General features: G+C 31.7%; 1 protein-coding gene and 1 long non-coding RNA gene across 2 annotated transcripts in view; one reads left to right on the top strand and one right to left on the bottom strand.

Moving 5' to 3' along the window:
• LOC118191065 (uncharacterized) overlaps positions 1–18,225 on the bottom strand; it is an 82,809-nt gene that overhangs the window by 45,165 nt on the left and 19,419 nt on the right. The gene's annotated exons all lie outside the window — the stretch shown is intronic.
• LOC118191066 (actin 403) lies at positions 267–15,032 on the top strand. Its single transcript, XM_085819306.1, has 6 exons — positions 267–403; positions 1,035–1,170; positions 8,828–9,115; positions 9,426–9,624; positions 9,843–10,133; positions 14,623–15,032. The coding sequence occupies exons 2-6, from the start codon at positions 1,045–1,047 to the stop codon at positions 14,847–14,849; spliced, it is 1,131 nt and encodes a 376-aa protein (XP_085675432.1). The 5' UTR covers positions 267–403; positions 1,035–1,044; the 3' UTR covers positions 14,850–15,032.

Raw genomic sequence — 18,225 nt, 5'->3', positions numbered from 1 at the left:
TCCGATTCATGAGCTTTTCCTGAACCAATCACAATCCGAGAAATCTGAGTTTACCATATATGGAAGTGTACAATCATGGTCAAGTCCAAATTTGTGTAGGTGAGTGTGATTTAATGCAAATTAAAATTTTATTTCGACTACACTTTAGATAGTTTCTGTAGTGTAAATTTATCTACAGATACTTGAAATTTAAAAGAAATTTGTAAATTATATATTTTACTAGTCTTTGCTTCTTTTGATTTTGAGGAAATTTTAATTATCAGTTTTGCCTCCACCCCTATTTAGCTTTCTACATTAACGTGTTGCGATAAGTGATACAGACCTGTCCATTTGCCATCGGCTCTCTTCTGGGGCGTTACTCTTTAAAGCATATCGTAACAAATTAACCTTAGCGTGCTTTCAGGTAGTTCTTCTTTTATTATCTTTTAATTGTTAGTTATAGAAATTTATTTTTGTAATTAGAATGAGTGTGTTAAATTGTCATATTAAGTTTTCATTAAACTGCGGGCAACTTTTAACTGTCTATCTGTTGCCGGTGCATGGCAGTTTTAATGTAGTGAATTATAACTTCTCTTAGGTAATATAAATAACTTCTAACATTGTTATATGTTATAAATTTCCTTAGCGTATAAATTTCTTTCAAAGACTTCTGTGTTTTATCTTAAAATCAAAAGCCGGTGTACTTATCAGTCCAGTAGCTGGGCGTGGGCTTTAGTGAAATGTCTAATAGTCGGTAAACTGCATTTTTGTTAATTTAATGACTTTTTTAGATTAATAATTTGCTGTATGGAAATATTTTAAGGATTTAATTTGTTGTTATGGTGTAATAATGCAAAAGTTAAAGAATCGCTAGTTAGCCATATTAATAAAAACTTCCTGTCAGTTTCCGTCGTCCTAGTTTTATCCTTTAGTATTAAATAGACTCGTTTATTATTTCTGCATGTCTTGCTTTTTATTTTTTAGAAATAAGAGAGACGAATATATTTTTCCTGTTCATATTTACTAATTTAAATGTATATCTAAAAATTTTCCAGAACAACAATTATGTGTGACGACGAAGTAGCTGCCCTTGTTGTGGATAATGGATCCGGTATGTGCAAAGCCGGATTCGCCGGAGATGATGCCCCCAGGGCTGTCTTTCCATCTATTGTGGGAAGACCTAGACATCAGGCAAGTATATAATAATTCGTTTGTTAGATTAAATAAATTTTATTTTTAAATCTGTAACCATTTGATTAGTGACAAAACATAATTCTTGTAATACAACTTTTTCGACAGATACTTAGTAGGGGAAATATGTATCGAGCTACATAATTCATTAATGTATTTTTAGTGTGAAATCAAAATTATCTGAAAAATAAGCATGTTGGACCTAAAGGGGAAATTTCTTTTACTTTATTTATCCTTGATTGCTGAATAAACATCTTTTTATTGCTTTCAAGAATGGGTAAAGTAGTTCCTTGATGAGAAATTAGTACCTACCATGGGCTTTCGATGATATTCCCTTTTTTATACTATGGTTGATTTCAGTCATGCTATCGTACCTTTTAAAGCATGTCATCCTCTAAAGCATATCTCACCATAACCTCTATTATTGTGTGCTCACTGTAATGCCTTTAATCCATAATGGTGGATTTGTACATTATTGACCTCGCAGCTTAAAAGATTAAAAGCCCTATGTTGAAAAGTGTTTCATATTGACATTTGTGGAGATCGGTGGCATCTCCTCTTTCAATTCATTTTGTATTTTTTTTTTTTTTTTTGGTATGTAGAACACTTGTATGTATCCGGAATTGACACATTTTTTATGTGCAAGTCTGTCGGAAACCTTTATTATCTTTAATCAAATGTATAAAATGTCAGACACTTTTGATCTCAGCTTAGCTTGGTGATGCTGGCTCATAATCTGCAGTCTCTCTAAAGGTGTTAACTGGTTAGCCTTTTTTTTCCCTGGTAAGGCACCTGTACCAGTTTGTCTACGAAATCAATAGGTTTAATCTAAAAGTACATCAAACAGGTTTTTGCTTTGCCAAATCTAACTAGGTAAAAGAATTAGTTTAGTCTTCCATTTAAAGTTGTATTTAAGGCCTTTTAATTTGCGCTTGGAGCTCTTTAAGCATAATTAAGCCTTTATTTTACGCTTGTGTTAAATGATACATAGGCAAACTTTTTATGTTTTATGTATCTGAAAATACAAAATAAATGAACTACAAAAATGAAATTAAAAGTTTTTAAAAGGCCATTCATTTGACTCAATTTATATGTGATTCTTGCTGTTAAGCATAGTTAAGAATTAAAGTATTTCACAAGGTAAAGGGGCTCTAGTGTAGTATTTGGTGTCCCTTTGATTGGCGACAAATTTTGTTTAGTTTTCGCGAGGAAACTTCATTTCTGGTTATGATTTTAACTTGGTTTTAGCTTTCTTGTAGTGATCATCTTGAAATTGTGCCTTCCTGGTGTCAAAAAAGAATCTAAAAAAAGAGGGGGCACCCAATAGTAAACTTTTATCTCTAAAGGAATTTTCTGTATTGCAAACCAAGAAGTCCATGACAAAATCATCTACATTTATAGCGATTTAACTTGCTCTCTTTTGACAACCAAATTGTTATTAATTAATGTTTGACCGATAAAATGGATCGTTAAAACCAAAAGGGCCTCCTAATTCTCTTTCTGACCTTGCTATTGTCATGGTCATCTGTTATGACAAATTAGCAAAAAAAAAAGTCTGGGGGAAATTTTTGCTTTTAGTTTTAAAATGTTTAGTTTTGTTATGCTTTGGATAAAAAGTACTGAAATTGAGGAAATTCATTGGTATATCGTAAATGCATGTGTATAAAATTTAAGTCGGCCATCCAATATTGCTTATTATGTAATTTTGTAAGATTTAAAAAAAGTTCAATTTATAATAACATATCTTTTAAGTTGTATACAATGTCATTTGCAGATATTTAATTGTGGTGTTGGTAATGCAACTTAAATTCTTGCTAATATTTTTCGTTAAATGCAATGTTGGAAGTTTCCGAAAATTGATCAAAAACTGATAAAAATATGTAATTTATAACATCTGCATCTGTTGATTTATTAAAACTAGATTGTACTTGTCAACATAACAAATATCGTATAAAGGAGCATATAACATTTTGGTAAAAACCTCAACTATTCAGAAAGCTCGAATATAAGACAAATTATTCAGAAAGCTTGAATATAAGGAAATGTCGGATATAAGACAATTCTGGACAACTGAGCATAAAACATACAATGCGTGGTAGGAAAGCAAAACGAAGAGACATTTTCAGTCTAAAATTGGTCACTTCAATCAGCTTGAATATTAAATTCCTACATTTAAATTTTGAAAGATGAGGAAAGGGCATTTTATATAAATGTGGAAATAAGACTATGGAATTCTATCAACGATAGAAATTGCGGTGAACTCTCCAAATTTACACCGCTCATTCTAGCAGAAGTGTGAAGGAAGGCCTCATTCTTTTGTTAATCATAAGAGTTGAGGACATAACATAAAATCTTAAATTATTTGTCATTATTTTTTCACCTATTTATAACCTGGGCCCACCAGCGGCTAAGCGGTAAAGTCACTGAACTCTGTTAGTTTGGTCCGAGGTTCGGATCCCCGCGAACGGGCTGGCTGCATGGGTGTTTTCCCCACGTGTAACGTGTATACAAGCCAGTTCCCTTAGAAAGTCCTCCATGAAGGCATCCTTTCCTTCCCCTTAGGCAGATAGTCCTTGTGCTTTGCTATAATTAAATATACCAACTATTCATAACCTGTCTATCCATTGTTTTTGATGCCATGATCCTCTAAATTTAAACTCTGCTGTATGCTGTGCCATTGAAGGCAAGTTCTAAATTTTAAAAAAGTAAACGGCAATTAAATTTGACAGGTTTTAAAAAAACTGAGCTGACTTTGTGAGAATGACTTGCGTACAGCTAAAGCATTATATTTGACTGTAATTAGTGCTAAAAGCGACAGTGTTTGTTCGATTTGAGTCAGAGTTAAGATTTCATATTTACATAATTTTATGTTGATCTTTTTTAATTCAAAAACATTCCAGTTGAATGCCAGAGAATCGGACTTTCGCTTATAACAGTGTAGCGAACGTTTACAGAACCTTAATTTTTTATGTAAGAATTTTCGGTACTTCTTCCGTTTTGCCGGCGCAAATCTCGCCAAGCAGACTTTATTGGCGGCAACATACAGTATACACATAAAAAATGTTAGTTCTTACGAGTTTTTTTATTTTGAAGGACTAAACATTTTAATATCTTTTAAAATTTTGTTAAAAGGCTAATAAGGAAGATAAATTTGTAGAAAAAGACATTAATTTAAGAATTTGCTATGCTTTTATGGTTCAAAATCCTGATTCTCCATTTTATATCACGTGACACCAAGTGATCTCGTATTACTTAAAACTACGCTATAAAAAATCTAATTCTTGGTAATTATCTACATTAATTTCAAGTTAAATCTTAATTTGGAATAAAAGTTTAAATGCAAGAATTATTTCAATTCGTACGAATAGCTTACTCGGAAATTATGTAAAACTGCAGTGCTTTACTTCGCTAGTGCATTCTCATTAGAATTCATGAATTTAACCCTTGACTTTTCTGTATTTTCGCCTTCGAATGAACAGTGTGATTGCATCCTAATTGACTTTATTATCGCGAATGGCCTTAGGGCATAGAATTGAACTATCTGGTAAAAATTCTATGTAATTATATGCCAGTATTGAAAGAAATAATCAATCTGATAAGAAATGGCCGTGACTTGTTTTGAAAATGATGCGTAAAAGGTTAGCAGCGAGGATATTCTGTGTGGCGTCAATTGTTGGCGACATTATCGCCTGCGCCGGCAGAACTGAAAAGTATCGAATTTTTAAAAGCAAAACGGAAAATGTTAAGTATAATTTAAAATTTAAAAATAACTATGTAAAAACCATTTATTTAGCTTGACTTGATCATAGTGAGACTTGGGTTACTTTTTGTTCCATTTATTAAAATACCTCCAATTCAGGAGGTTTAGCAACTTTCTTATTTAAGTGTTTAAAATTGACAAATGCACAGCTTGTGCTGTCAGAACAGTCTGTGCTGCTTCTAGGCTTGACTATCATAAAATGTGAATTTATTAATTTGTCTAAAATTCATAATGTCTCAAATTCATAAAATAAAAACCTATCAAGTACTGTTTCGAATTAATCTAATTGTATTAGCAAACTTAGCTAGCTAAAGACTAGTACCAGGTTAAAGCAATGTGCCAAGTTATCTGAAAATATATAATGGTCAGTGTCACCACTGCCAGAGCTCTTGAAAGAAATTTTCTTGTATGCACTTAGCTAATTGTATCTTTGATGAAAGTTGGTAATAATTCAAATAAAAATATGTTTGAATTGGTATAAACCTTAGTTATAAATACCAGTAGCCTGAGGTTTTTAAAATTTATATATATCTGAATTTAATATGAAAAGCTGGTGTTTTTTCCATAATGCTCTTGTCATGTTTTTGGTACCTTTTGGGGAAAAAAGCCAAATATACAGCTGAGAGCCAGGAATAGCTTTGTGGATTTACAAGTTTTTAGTTTGTAAGCAAAATCAAATATTGTGTAGAGCAGTTTCTTGGAATTAATCCATAGATCACAAGTGGCCCTCTTAGATTTCCAAGAAACATAATATTTAAATTTACTGCATGTATCATAATATTGGATTAGTCACTTTTCTCTTAACCCTTTGAGGGGGCATGTTGAAAGTTTTTCAGCAGCTGTTATCTTTTGAGCTTCGTAAATGTGAAATGTATCGGGGGGGGGAGGATAGGTTGCAGGTGGTTTAGGAGTGAAACCACTGCTCATGTACAGCATAAAGTCTGCAAACATTTTAGCATTGATTTTTACAGCAAAATAAAACTATGTAATTGGTTATGTTCTTTGTCAAATATTAAGCTGTAGTGTAGATTTAGGTGCCTCTTTGATTAGCAACAAATTTTGTTCAGTTTGGTGATGGTTACAATGACCACTTCTGGTTACAATGATAGTTTAACTTTGTTTTAGTTTCCTGATTTTTTTTAAGTGAAAATAGATTGTTGATATGTACATGGACAAAGCAGTGGGCAGTGCCTAGTTTGTGCAATTCTGATTTTTTTTAAGTGAAAATAGATCAATGTGTACATGGACACCTAGTTTGTGAAATTCTTGGACTTCTTATTTTGGTTTTGCGTGGTGACCATCTTGAAATTGTGCCTTCGTGGTGCTGATCTTGGCATTGAAAGACTCTTTGGGAAAAAAAAAAAAAAAAAAAAAGACATCCAATTGTAAACTTTCATCAAATATTATTTCTGAAAATTAACTCTATAATTTAAAAATATAATACAAATATTATTTATTCTGATCGTACTTCAGCAGGAAATTTCATGCTGTTCTAAATGTATAAATATACTAAGGTAAATGCTAAAAATGTAATATTTACAACATTCGATCTTCGTATTTTCAACAGATAGTATGTAGAAGTTATTTAAAATATGTTATTACTCGCATCTTCACACATATTTACAAATTATGAAACTTTTGAAAGCATGCAATGCCTTTCTGATAATTACGTAATGGTACGAAGTAAAGACGCAGCTATCTCTAGAAAAAGAGGTTAAAAGAATAAAAAGCCCCTGCTTGAGCTTTTATTTTTTTGCACAAACGGAAAATAACCCAGGAGGTTTTTCACTAGAAAACCATATGTTGAACTGTGTAAAATATGTTGAACTGTGTTGTAGCCTTAAATTATTAAATAAATACAACTTAATTTAACACCGGTATGAAATTTTATTTAACTGTATTTTAAAAGCTTAAGTATATATATGCTAAAAGTTATTGCTTTCAAATGGGACAAAAGTTAAGGTGGTCTGCAAAACATTCTAATTTATAAAATTGTTCCATAAAGTTGGAGAAATGCAGACAGAAAGCTTTACCTCATCCACAGTCAAGTGAATTAGCCTGTATTTAATATATTGTAAAGCAGAAGTTAACTAAGTTTTAATCCTGCCTATGTGAGATAATGTATTTAATCCTCTGAGCAGTGCAGGTTTTTGAATCTTTCATGAAGACCAGTATTTAAACAGCCTTTATAGAATAAATTTTTATATTTACTCAAGTCTCTTTTCATAAACTTGCATTTATTAAGATGACATCTATGTTATTGAAGTAAAAAAACAAAGTATCTTAAATTTAGGCTAATACAGGGTAAGTCAAAATGAATGCCTCTATTTCATAGGTGTGTTACACAAAATAATGTGTTCATTAAAAATGTACATGCATGTAGAGGTAATATAAGCAAGTTTTGAATATTTGCCAATGGATGCCGCTGGAAGCGCAATCATCATCAGCGTATCTGGTAAAAAATCGGAAAAAGCTTTTGTAAAATGGCGACTAAACAGCAAAAATTGTTTTGTGTTCTTGTTTCATGTTAGCAAGTCTATTGTCACTGCTTGTGCCAGTTGTGAATAAAATATTAACAGACAATGCTTGAATCGTAAAGGAAATCTGTTGTTGGTATACAAAATTTTGTGAGAAGAGTTGCATTTGTAAAGGAAAATCAACATGTTATCTATTCTTCATTAGGAGAAGATGTAGTTGAGCATATTAAGCTAGCTGTGTGTAGTCTTCAAAACCTGATATTGAGTTGGGCAACAACGGGAGCCCAGAAAACTACATGGAGAGATTTTAGGAGGCATTTGTGTAATTTGCAGTTTGTACAACATCTGAAACCCGAAGATCTGCCATGTTCGTTATCTTTTTGCGAGACACTTCCGATGTGCTGGGTGGCTGATGACTTTTTGAAAAGTTAATATTTGGTGGTGAATCAACTTGTAACATTTCTGCGTTAGTAAATAAGTATAACGTGAGAATTTGGGATACTGAACATATTCATGTGTGCCAGTGCAATACCAACGTGATTCCTCTAAGGTTAATGTGTTTCACATGAAATAAGAATCTCATGAAACTAAGAATTTTTTTCTGAAACCTGTGATGGAAGGAGTGTTAACTGTATATTCTTGAATTATAGTTTCTGCCACAGCTGCAAGAAGATATGCCTAGCTTCATTCTGCAGCAGGATGGTGCATCAACACATTTTGACTGAAGTGTGAAGCCATCTTAGTAACATGTTGTCACTACGGTGGCTTGTTCACGCAAGCAATGCACTTTGGTCTTAGCCACCATGATCTCAATATCTCACCCCATGCAATTTTTTCCTGTTGAGCTTCATAAAAGATAGTGTGTGCCTCAAAATCTGTTGATCACGACTGACTTTAAAACCCGTATCGCAACTGCTATCAGCATAGGAACAGACATGCTGCACAAAGTTTGGCGATAATTGCATTTCAGACTTGATATATGCCGTATAACAAAGAGTGCATATGGAACATTTGCGAGGAGTACATTCAAAACTTGCTTGTATTACCTCTTCCTACATGATAAAATTTCTGAATTAAATACTTTGTATTACCTCTTCGTGTGTGTACAGTTTTATTCATAATTTATTATGTTTTGCATAATACATCTATGAAATTTACCCTATATATATATATATATATATATATATATATATACACACACAAAGGGACCAAAAAATCTCATAACCAGATAAAACTGGTCATGGTGTACATAGGGTTTAATACATGTCGTCTGAATTTTTCTCTTTTGATGTTTGTCAAATATAGATAATATAACTGAAACTTTATGAATGCTCTGAAATTTCTATTTACAGTTATTTGTTCATACATAAATTGAAAATGTTATTTATCAGTTCTTATATTTTTATGCTTTTTATTGTAGGGTGTTATGGTAGGAATGGGCCAGAAAGACAGTTACGTTGGAGATGAAGCTCAAAGCAAAAGAGGAATTCTTACCTTGAAATATCCAATTGAACATGGTATTGTCACTAATTGGGATGATATGGAAAAAATCTGGCATCATACTTTCTACAATGAGCTTCGAGTTGCCCCTGAAGAACACCCAGTCCTGCTGACTGAGGCCCCACTTAATCCTAAAGCTAACAGAGAAAAAATGACACAAATCATGTTTGAAACTTTCAACACACCAGCTATGTATGTAGCTATTCAGGTGAGATAAGATTTTAATTTGGTACAAATTTGGAAAATGGCTGAAAAGTTTAAAACGCTCTCTACTGATGTAGTAATGTCTTTTCTTTTATTTTGTTTTAGGAATTTTGAAATAATATAAAGGCGAAAACATAGCTGATACCTTTATAGCATGCTGTATTTATGCACTTGATTACAAATATAGTTTTTTAAGTTTCTTAAGTTATTTTAGATTATGATACATATAAAATTTTCAGCCAGTTAAAACAATGTAATTAAATATATGTAAATATGAGTAAAGTATTATTATTAAAAACTTTTAAATATTACAGGCTGTATTGTCTCTATATGCATCTGGTAGAACTACTGGTATTGTCCTTGATTCTGGTGATGGTGTTTCACACACTGTACCTATTTATGAAGGTTATGCTTTGCCTCACGCAATTTTGCGTTTGGATTTGGCTGGACGTGATCTGACTGATTACCTCATGAAGATCCTTACTGAGCGTGGTTATTCATTTACTACCACTGGTAATTTTTATATTTGTTTTGTGAGAACTTGGATGTAAATGTTAGTTCTTGTAATTAAGCATTCATAATTTCTCCTGAATATGAAATATAAGTAAACTCTTTTAAACAGACTTTTATCCTTAACTTGGTGTGATAAAAAGTATTCTGGATTTAATATTAAGAAAATACTAATATGTAAGTCTTTCAGGAAAATATTCATTAAATTTTTTCATTTGTAGCTGAAAGAGAAATTGTCCGTGACATTAAAGAGAAATTGTGCTATGTTGCATTGGACTTTGAGCAGGAAATGGCCACTGCTGCCTCATCTTCATCTCTTGAAAAATCATATGAATTACCTGATGGGCAGGTCATCACCATAGGTAATGAGAGGTTCCGTTGTCCTGAAGCTCTATTCCAGCCTTCTTTCTTGGGAATGGAATCTTGTGGTATTCATGAGACCACTTATAACTCCATCATGAAATGTGATGTTGACATCAGAAAGGACTTGTATGCCAATACTGTGCTGTCAGGTAAATATCTAATTTTATGTTGCCTTGAAGCATTTTTAAATTTTATTTTATAGATAATAGGATATGTTTAAAAAAGGGGGAAAGTGAAATTCTTATAAGATTCAACAAATGTACTAAACTAGATATTTTACATATTGTATTTTGTAGTCATTTGGAAAATGCAGTGAAGAATAAAATTATGTTGTATTACCACTTAAGATTAAAAATGTATACCAATTTTATATAAATATGTCAAAGTTAGGTTTAACTTACAGTATTTCTTTCAAGTTTTCTTCAGTTGTAGGTTGTTATATCAAAAAACTAAAAGGATCCTTTTTTTTTCAAATACTGTCAGTTTAAACTTAAAATATAAAAGCAAGTTTCTCCTGTATTACTTACTTATCCATATGAAATGCAAATGAAGGTATAAATAAACTAGTAGAGCTTAAAATATTTTAAAATTCATTCATAATGAAATAACTTTCCATCTCAGGTTATCATAGATTAGCCATATAACGAGCTACTTCTGACAAGCACATATTTGAAATTTGCTAAACAGTTGTACATTTAAAACAATTTTACGTAAAGTATATTGCAAATGCTTTAAAAATGCTCCATTTTAATATGCAAATATCATTTGTTAACAAATGTTGTATAACAGAAATATACAACATAAAATCTATCATGCAGACATAATAATTATGCTCACATTCAGGTTTTAATACTTAAATCATAATTTTTTGAATTGGGTTCAAAGTGTAAAAGAATAGATTATGAATGCAAATCAGATACTTGAAATTTGTTGCTATAATTTAGGCCTTTACAAAAATGCTAAGCAAATTAATTACAGGTTTAGTTTTTTCTTACTGTATAGCTTAATTAATCCTTATATAGGAAGCTAATGTTTTTAGCTGAAATTTTAATATAGTCTTTTTAAATCTAAAAATCTTTTAGTTGTCTTTCACAGAATTGGTAATTTTATTTTGTGGTATTTATTTACCGTTTAAATGTTTGATAAATGACTTTAAACAGCTGCATAGGTTTAGTCGTATAAATTAAGTAAAGGTTAAAATATGAGTAAGCTCATGTTTTCTGTCTTACAAATGCATCTTTATTACATGTTTAAAATCTTGCAAAACTGATATATGAAAAGTTTAGTTTTATAATGTTGGTAATGCTTTTGAGCTAAATTCCTATTTAACTTTTGAAGAATCTTATACTGATTTATCTATTGAGGTGTTTATTATTTGGGTAGAACCTCCCAGTTTACAACATTTAGCTTTTATCAATGTAAATTCACTCATTGTGTAGTGGCTCAAATACTTTTATGTAGACCGCTTGTTGTCACCTCTTGTTGAATAAATAAATGCTACAAATATGAATATGCAGGGCCTTATTTCTAAAGTTAGAAGAGCCGGAGCCCTACCTTAGACCCTCGGGAAAGAGGAACAAGAAGTTGTATAATCATTAAAATAATGATTAAATTTAATATTTAAAGAAATATATTAAAATTAATTTCTTAAATTTTAAATATATTAAAATTTCTTTGGTAATTTTAAATGTAATTTAATCAATAAATATATATTGGATTGTTAGTCCAAAGGGGCTTTGTCCCAGAGGGACTATTTTCATTTTGCGATATTGCATTGAATCGCTCTGAATGTCCATTTCATTTTTCAAACTGTTGCCACCAAATATTATCCCCCTATACTATATTTGAAGAAATTAAATAATGAAAAATCTGTATAAATGTGCGTTTTTCGCATTGTGATAAAACAGTACCTAGAGACATCCAATTTTGAATGACGTATTCCTACTGCGATTATAGGCATCTGAAAGCCCAAATTTGAAAATTGTTAAATTTATCAGTTTCATATTTTGTAAAACTTTAATGAATTTTTAATTAACAAACCTACGATTTCAAAGTAATCAATGGCAATGTACAGAAAAACATGTTTATCTCCAGTGCGCGAGGCTGTGTATCCGAAATACTAAAGATATGCTCAATTTAAACTATTTTGCGATATTCATCTTGAACTGAATTTTATGGTTTAAGTGCAAAGAACAGGATATTTAATAAGGTAACACACAAAATGTTAAAGCCCCTTTGGACGTAATTTAAAATCTGAAACCTTTAGATTTTTACCCAGATTTTCTTTTTTGTTCCCTTTTTTGTAATTTATCTCTAGTTTTAATAAATCTAATAAGTAATTTTTAATATAATTTTATTGCTAAAAATAAAATTTTCGACATCTACTAAAATTGTTTTTCAGTTCCATAAAAGAAGTACTGCAGTATTTAGATCTTTGGCGCAACTTAAGCTCTGTGAATATGTATAATTACATTATAAATTTTTGCCTAAAGAAAATCTTGTATTTAAATCTGTATTATACTGCAGAAATTTATAAGCCTCTAAATTTAAAAATGATCAAAAGAAAGATCTAATTTTCAGATAAACAATTAACTTTATCTCCTAATGATCAGACTTAATTCTTCACTAAGCAAGTCATAGGAATTGTCAAACCCATTAAGTTAGAATGCATTAACAGACAGATCTAAGTTCCGTCCCTCTTTCCCTGAGACCATATTCTTCACAGGGTTTGTAGCAGTTCTTACAAGTGCTTATAAGTCCTTATATTTGAAAATAAAATATAAAGGCCCTTATAGGTGCTTACTTTTTCTTTAAAGCCCTTATTTTTTGTTTTTAGTGCTTATTTTTTGCTTTTAGTGCTTTTTTAATCCTTTTTTTTTTTTTTTTTTTAAATGAACGTGCATTTTTTCCCCGTACAAAGCCGAAACTAAAATAAACAACTTTTCCTTATATGCAATGTCAGATGGTGAATCATACTTCCGGAAATTGCTTTTCCCACCTTTCTCTGCATTACCGTAACCTATGCGAGAGTACAGACAGGTGCACGTCGTTCTATTGGTCAAAGAATTGCGAAAATGGTAGAAAATTCCGTTACATTCGGTATTCTTTTCCTCCCACCCAAATACTATACACGTTTGAATTTCTATCAAGATTTTAATAATTTGCATTCTTGTTCCACGTGGTCAGTTCATATTCATGTTTATTATGATCGCTATGCTTATATTATGAATATATGCATGAATATCTATAATATAGTTGCAGTAAGTGCTGAAGTATAAACTTCCAAAAATGGGTGTGTTTTTACACAGATTAGCTTTCTGGGGAATAATATTCGGAATGGCTTAAATAAAAGGAAGGTAATCGAATAGTCAAAATAATTTCTTTCCCCTCCCAATATATAATACAGTACGGAGGTTGGGAGGTTCTCCACTTTCTCCACAAAATCTCTAATATTGAAGCAGCGGATCCCCCCCCCGCACACACACACGCTGTCCAATCCGGATTGAATAGGACTAAAAGTTTTTGTGGTCTACCCAACCTAAACGAAGATTGATTCTATTCTGGAAATTAAACGCAGTCTGTTGAAAATTAGAATCAGGAACATCCCAAATTAGCAAGTCTGTCTTTTCCTTCATTTAGTTCTTTATCCTCCGAATACTGGCAGCTGTTGATTCCGATTGCGTAATATCACGTGGAAGAATTACGCCGCATGTATTGCGCAATAACATTTGCAGTATTTTGCAGAGATAATTAATGTTGATGTTTCGTCTGAGATTTGTTTATGAACACTTAAAAGAGTTTCTGTGCTTTCTAAGTAGAATATTTCAGTTTCATCTCCCTCCCACTCCTCTTTTTGCAGTTACTATCCCGAATGTTTGGCAATTTCCGAGTATGTGGGCTAGTTAAGCTTTTACTGTTAAAGGAGACTGCATGAAGCAATTTCCAGTCTTCTGATTTCAGAAATGTGCCTCTTTTTTACTTAAATGACTTTGCTTGGAATATATGTTAAGGGGAAAACTGTTATGCAATGAAATTGTTCAGAATTTTGATTTAAGTTAAATTATTTAAATATTAATATGAGTGGAAAAATTGTATTTTTTATTAGGTGCCAAACGAATACAATTAATATGGCTTATTATTTTCTATATTTTGAACTAAAATTTTATCATTAAATCTTGTAATATAGTTTAGTTCTGCATAGTTTTTTTCTTCTCATTGTAAACTAATTCTGTAAATTGAACTGTCATTTAAAATTTAAAATTGCATTGCTTATATTTTAAATTACAAGTCTAATTTTTCTTTTAAGGTTATGCAGTTGTGTATAATATAATTAGACAAGTGCTTATTTTTCCCTTAAAATGTGCTTGAAAAGTGCTTATTTTTTTAACTAAAATGTGGCTATGAACCCTACTTCAAGACACCATACTTACATTTGTGCCTTCTCTGTATTTGAATCCAGGCATCAGGGTAGCAAGTAATTGGTAATAAAGATAATGTTAACTACTCTGTCAGTATGTTGGTTTTTAAAAACTCGGATTGTGCAGTGTCTAACTTTTTATGAGTAATTAAATAATTTTGAAAAACCAGAATCCATACAGAAATCTTCTATATTATATTCTATATTTCAATCTTTTATAGGTGGTACCACCATGTATCCTGGAATTGCTGACCGTATGCAGAAGGAGATCACTGCTTTAGCACCTAGCACTATGAAAATAAAGATTATCGCTCCTCCCGAGAGGAAATATTCTGTTTGGATCGGAGGATCTATCTTGGCTTCCTTATCTACCTTTCAGCAGATGTGGATCTCTAAACAAGAGTATGATGAATCTGGCCCATCCATTGTTCACCGCAAGTGTTTCTAAATTGAGCATGGTGGTTTCTACAATAAATTCCAATATCTGTGTTTTCCTCCTGATGTCTTTAAAGTCTGTACAATAAACTTTAATAAAAGTGATTAATTTGATATTCTGAACTGAATGAACTTTGTATCTGTAAGTTATTATACACATAATAGTTGTTTTGGAAATAAATTTTTTAAATCTGAAGATAGTTTCTGGCTGAATTACTTTTTCACTTTTAAAATATTCAAAGCCGCTTTAAAACAGTTTGATTCCAAAACTTGAATTTATATAATATTAGTTTACTAATTATTAACTTAATGCATGGTAATTTTATAATAGCTCCATATATGATGAACATTTCAAAATAAAATTGTTTCGCTATACTGCGGGTAAACTTAACTTGAAAACACTGGATATAGTGGAAAGTGTATGCGTCTGCCGTTGAATTCTACCATTTCGAGACTTAGTGTTGTAAAAAATATATTGTGTTTGTTGAGCAAAAGAGAACGGAAGGAAAAAGGTGTGTAAACGATAGATTACATTCTGTCCAGCATTTTGTTTAAAAATTTGCTAAATCGTATCAATTGTTCGATGACCAGCAGAAAGACATCCCCCTTTTTTGGCATTATTGGTGAACTGCAAATTCCAGCAACCCCGACTTCACTCTACTCTTGAGAAAAGCAATTAAAGCATTCATTTACTGACCAGGAGGAGAAAAAAACAAATGTTATGGCATCTGCTTCATCCTCGACATACGTACAATTTTCAACCTCGTAAAGCTGGAAAACCATTGCATGGTTCTGCTAAGATTATCGTAATGAATATTTGTCAAATTGCGGGAGTATTTTCGTAATAAATCCAATAACGATGCTACTTGTTATAATCTTGGCAGGATTGAATACCTCAGTTAAAACATACTGTAAGAGGATGATTATCTGGGCCTGATTGGAGTTATATGTGTCTTAGGGGACAATTAATACAGGATATAATTAATTTTTATAATGTCTGCTATAAGTTTTTTTATACAATCTGGCAAATTGAAATTAACGTCTTTAAAAAATAAAAATTGAAAATATTAACCTCGTTCACTGTTTTGGATGCAATAAGCAGTGTAAACTCTTTAAAATTAATAGAAATTAACTTGCTACCAGATTTTCAAAATTTATATATTTTATTAAACTAGGCGAACGGTCTTGGGGAGGGGAAATTTACCCAAACTGCAAAGAATACATTGTTAGCTTTTCTATTTTATGTAACGATTCAGGTTTTATTCAGGTGAAAATATTACCCTCGTTCACTGTTTTGGATGCAATAAGCAGCGTAAACTCTTTAAAATTAATAGAAATTAACTTGCTACCAGATTTTCAAAATTTATATATTTTATTAAACTAGGCGAACGGTCTTGGGGAGGGAAAATTTACCCAAACTGCAAAGAATACATTGTTAGCTTTTCTATTTTATGTAACGATTCAGGTTTTAAATGTCTTCAAATTTGCATACGTCGCAATTAGATAATAGTGGAAAAATTTCCTATAAATTAAGACAATGAATAACATGCCTTACATTTTTCACTATGATGAACTATCAGTTTAAATTGCAACTTTATTGCATAAAAAGGTTGTTATTTAAAGATGCAGGATTTGGCAAGAAGTCTCCAAATGTGCACATTGGAGGAATTGAATCTCTGCGGACAGTTTGCTGCATATGGATAACTTGAAAAACAGGGTGAAAAGGTTGTTCTATGCTTGTACGTGTTTTCAGGTTAGCTTTTCGTGAAGTATAATAGTAAAACAATGTACAATTTTAATGTCTTCAAATGCATAAGTTGAATATCTGTTATGTGTGATGTTTAACTGCTAATATTGAGCCTTCAATTATTTCATTTAGGTGAAATGGAATTTGTCTGGTATTAATATTTTTGAGTAGCAAGAATGCTACTTTTCAGTTGTGTTTTAAAAAATCTTGACTTCATTTTCTTTGATCTATTTATGTGTGGAGATCATTAGTTGAGATTAATGAAGTGTTTGTCCTTGATTAGCTGTTATGCTAAGCTTCACATTTGAATGAAGTATTTTGGTTATTTTTACATGTGAGCTATGTACTGTTTATTTCAGTGAAGTTAGTGAACAAGTGTATGAGCTGAAATTTTTTCAATGTTGAAAAGATGTATGTGTCATAAGATAGCAGGATGAGCAAAAGTAATATTCTGGCCTGGAAAGCTTTGACTGCAATTTTTTAAATTACTGGGGTATATATAGAAGGTCTGTCCCGAAAGTAATGCACCTTTGTTTTTAAGAAATTTATTGAACCGTTTCTTATAATTACTCGATATTCTTCAAAATACATCCCTCCTGCCCTTTAATACACTTGTTCCAATGGTTTTTCTATGCGTCCTGGAAGTCCGTGACATGGATGCCCTTTAGTAACCTTTTCGTAACCACCTTTATGTTTTCCAGGGTCCATCCATTGAGGGATTTTTTTAATCTTCAGGATCAAAAAGTCTGGTGGGCAAAAATCAGGACTGAAGCAATGCAAAAGTCTGACTGCATTTTCTCATGTTTGAAATAAAAGTTGCGTACTACTGCTCAAGAGTTTTTTTCCCATCTTGATTTCAATCGAGCACTTGCACAAGGTTTTGCTGAAATGGGCACTGTGACTCTGCAGGAGCTTGGAGCCGACTGCTTTTGGTTGTGCTGTGTTCCCAAAACTCCATCCACCCTTCTGTGCAAGCAGCAATGCTGTGTAACAGATAGTCACAGCAGAATAAAATTAGGTGCATTACTTTTGTGGTAGACCTTGTATGCGTTCAATAGTTTTAATGCCTTTGAATGTATATTTTTAAGAGTGTCCAGATTGGTGTATTGGAGGAGTAGGTACAATTGATGGCAGTGCCCTTAATGTTTAAAAAGAAATACCTGAATAAAACCTGAATCTTGTTAAATAATTGAATAATTAAATGTTTTCCATCCTTGGCAAGCAGTAGGGGGCGCGAAATCTTCAGTTGTCCCTGGGCGCTGAAACTCTGCAGCAGAGATAAATTTTAAAGAGAAGAAAGTATTTCAAATACATTATAATTTTATTTGATAAAGTTATAACTAATTCTACTTTGAGTATGTTTATGATAATTTCATCACTTTTAAGTGCGAATCGGAAACATATCTTTCGATTGTACGAGAGCAGCATCAGCAAGGAACTTTCCCAAAGTTCAAAATATATTGCATCTAGAGCATAATAGATTCTAGCCTTGATGAAAAACTGGAAATTATGTAAAATATAAATAAATTCAGTAATAAAGTAATAAAAACTCTTAGTTAAATTTGCTCAAACTTTTCCGTGCCGCGATATCTGGCATTAAAAACACCTTTATAATGTGTCCCTGCATAGAGGGTGCAGCATA

This window comes from Stegodyphus dumicola, chromosome 6, assembly GCF_044657685.1.
Source record: "Stegodyphus dumicola isolate Sdum_Otavi_A_Nest chromosome 6, ASM4465768v1".
In the NCBI taxonomy this organism is placed as follows: Eukaryota; Metazoa; Arthropoda; class Arachnida; order Araneae; family Eresidae; genus Stegodyphus; species Stegodyphus dumicola.
Note: the sequence above shows the minus strand (reverse complement) of the source record. Positions and strands in the feature narration are given on the sequence as shown.

Excerpts from the sequence above, each read along its gene's own strand:
- LOC118191066 (XM_085819306.1), top strand. The coding sequence starts at position 1,045 with ATGTGTGACGACGAAGTAGCTGCCCTTGTTGTGGATAATGGATCCGGT. Across the intron at positions 1,171-8,827 it reads TGGGAAGACCTAGACATCAG|GGTGTTATGGTAGGAATGGG; the intron begins GCAAGTATATAA and ends TTTTTATTGTAG. Across the intron at positions 10,134-14,622 it reads TGCCAATACTGTGCTGTCAG|GTGGTACCACCATGTATCCT; the intron begins GTAAATATCTAA and ends AATCTTTTATAG.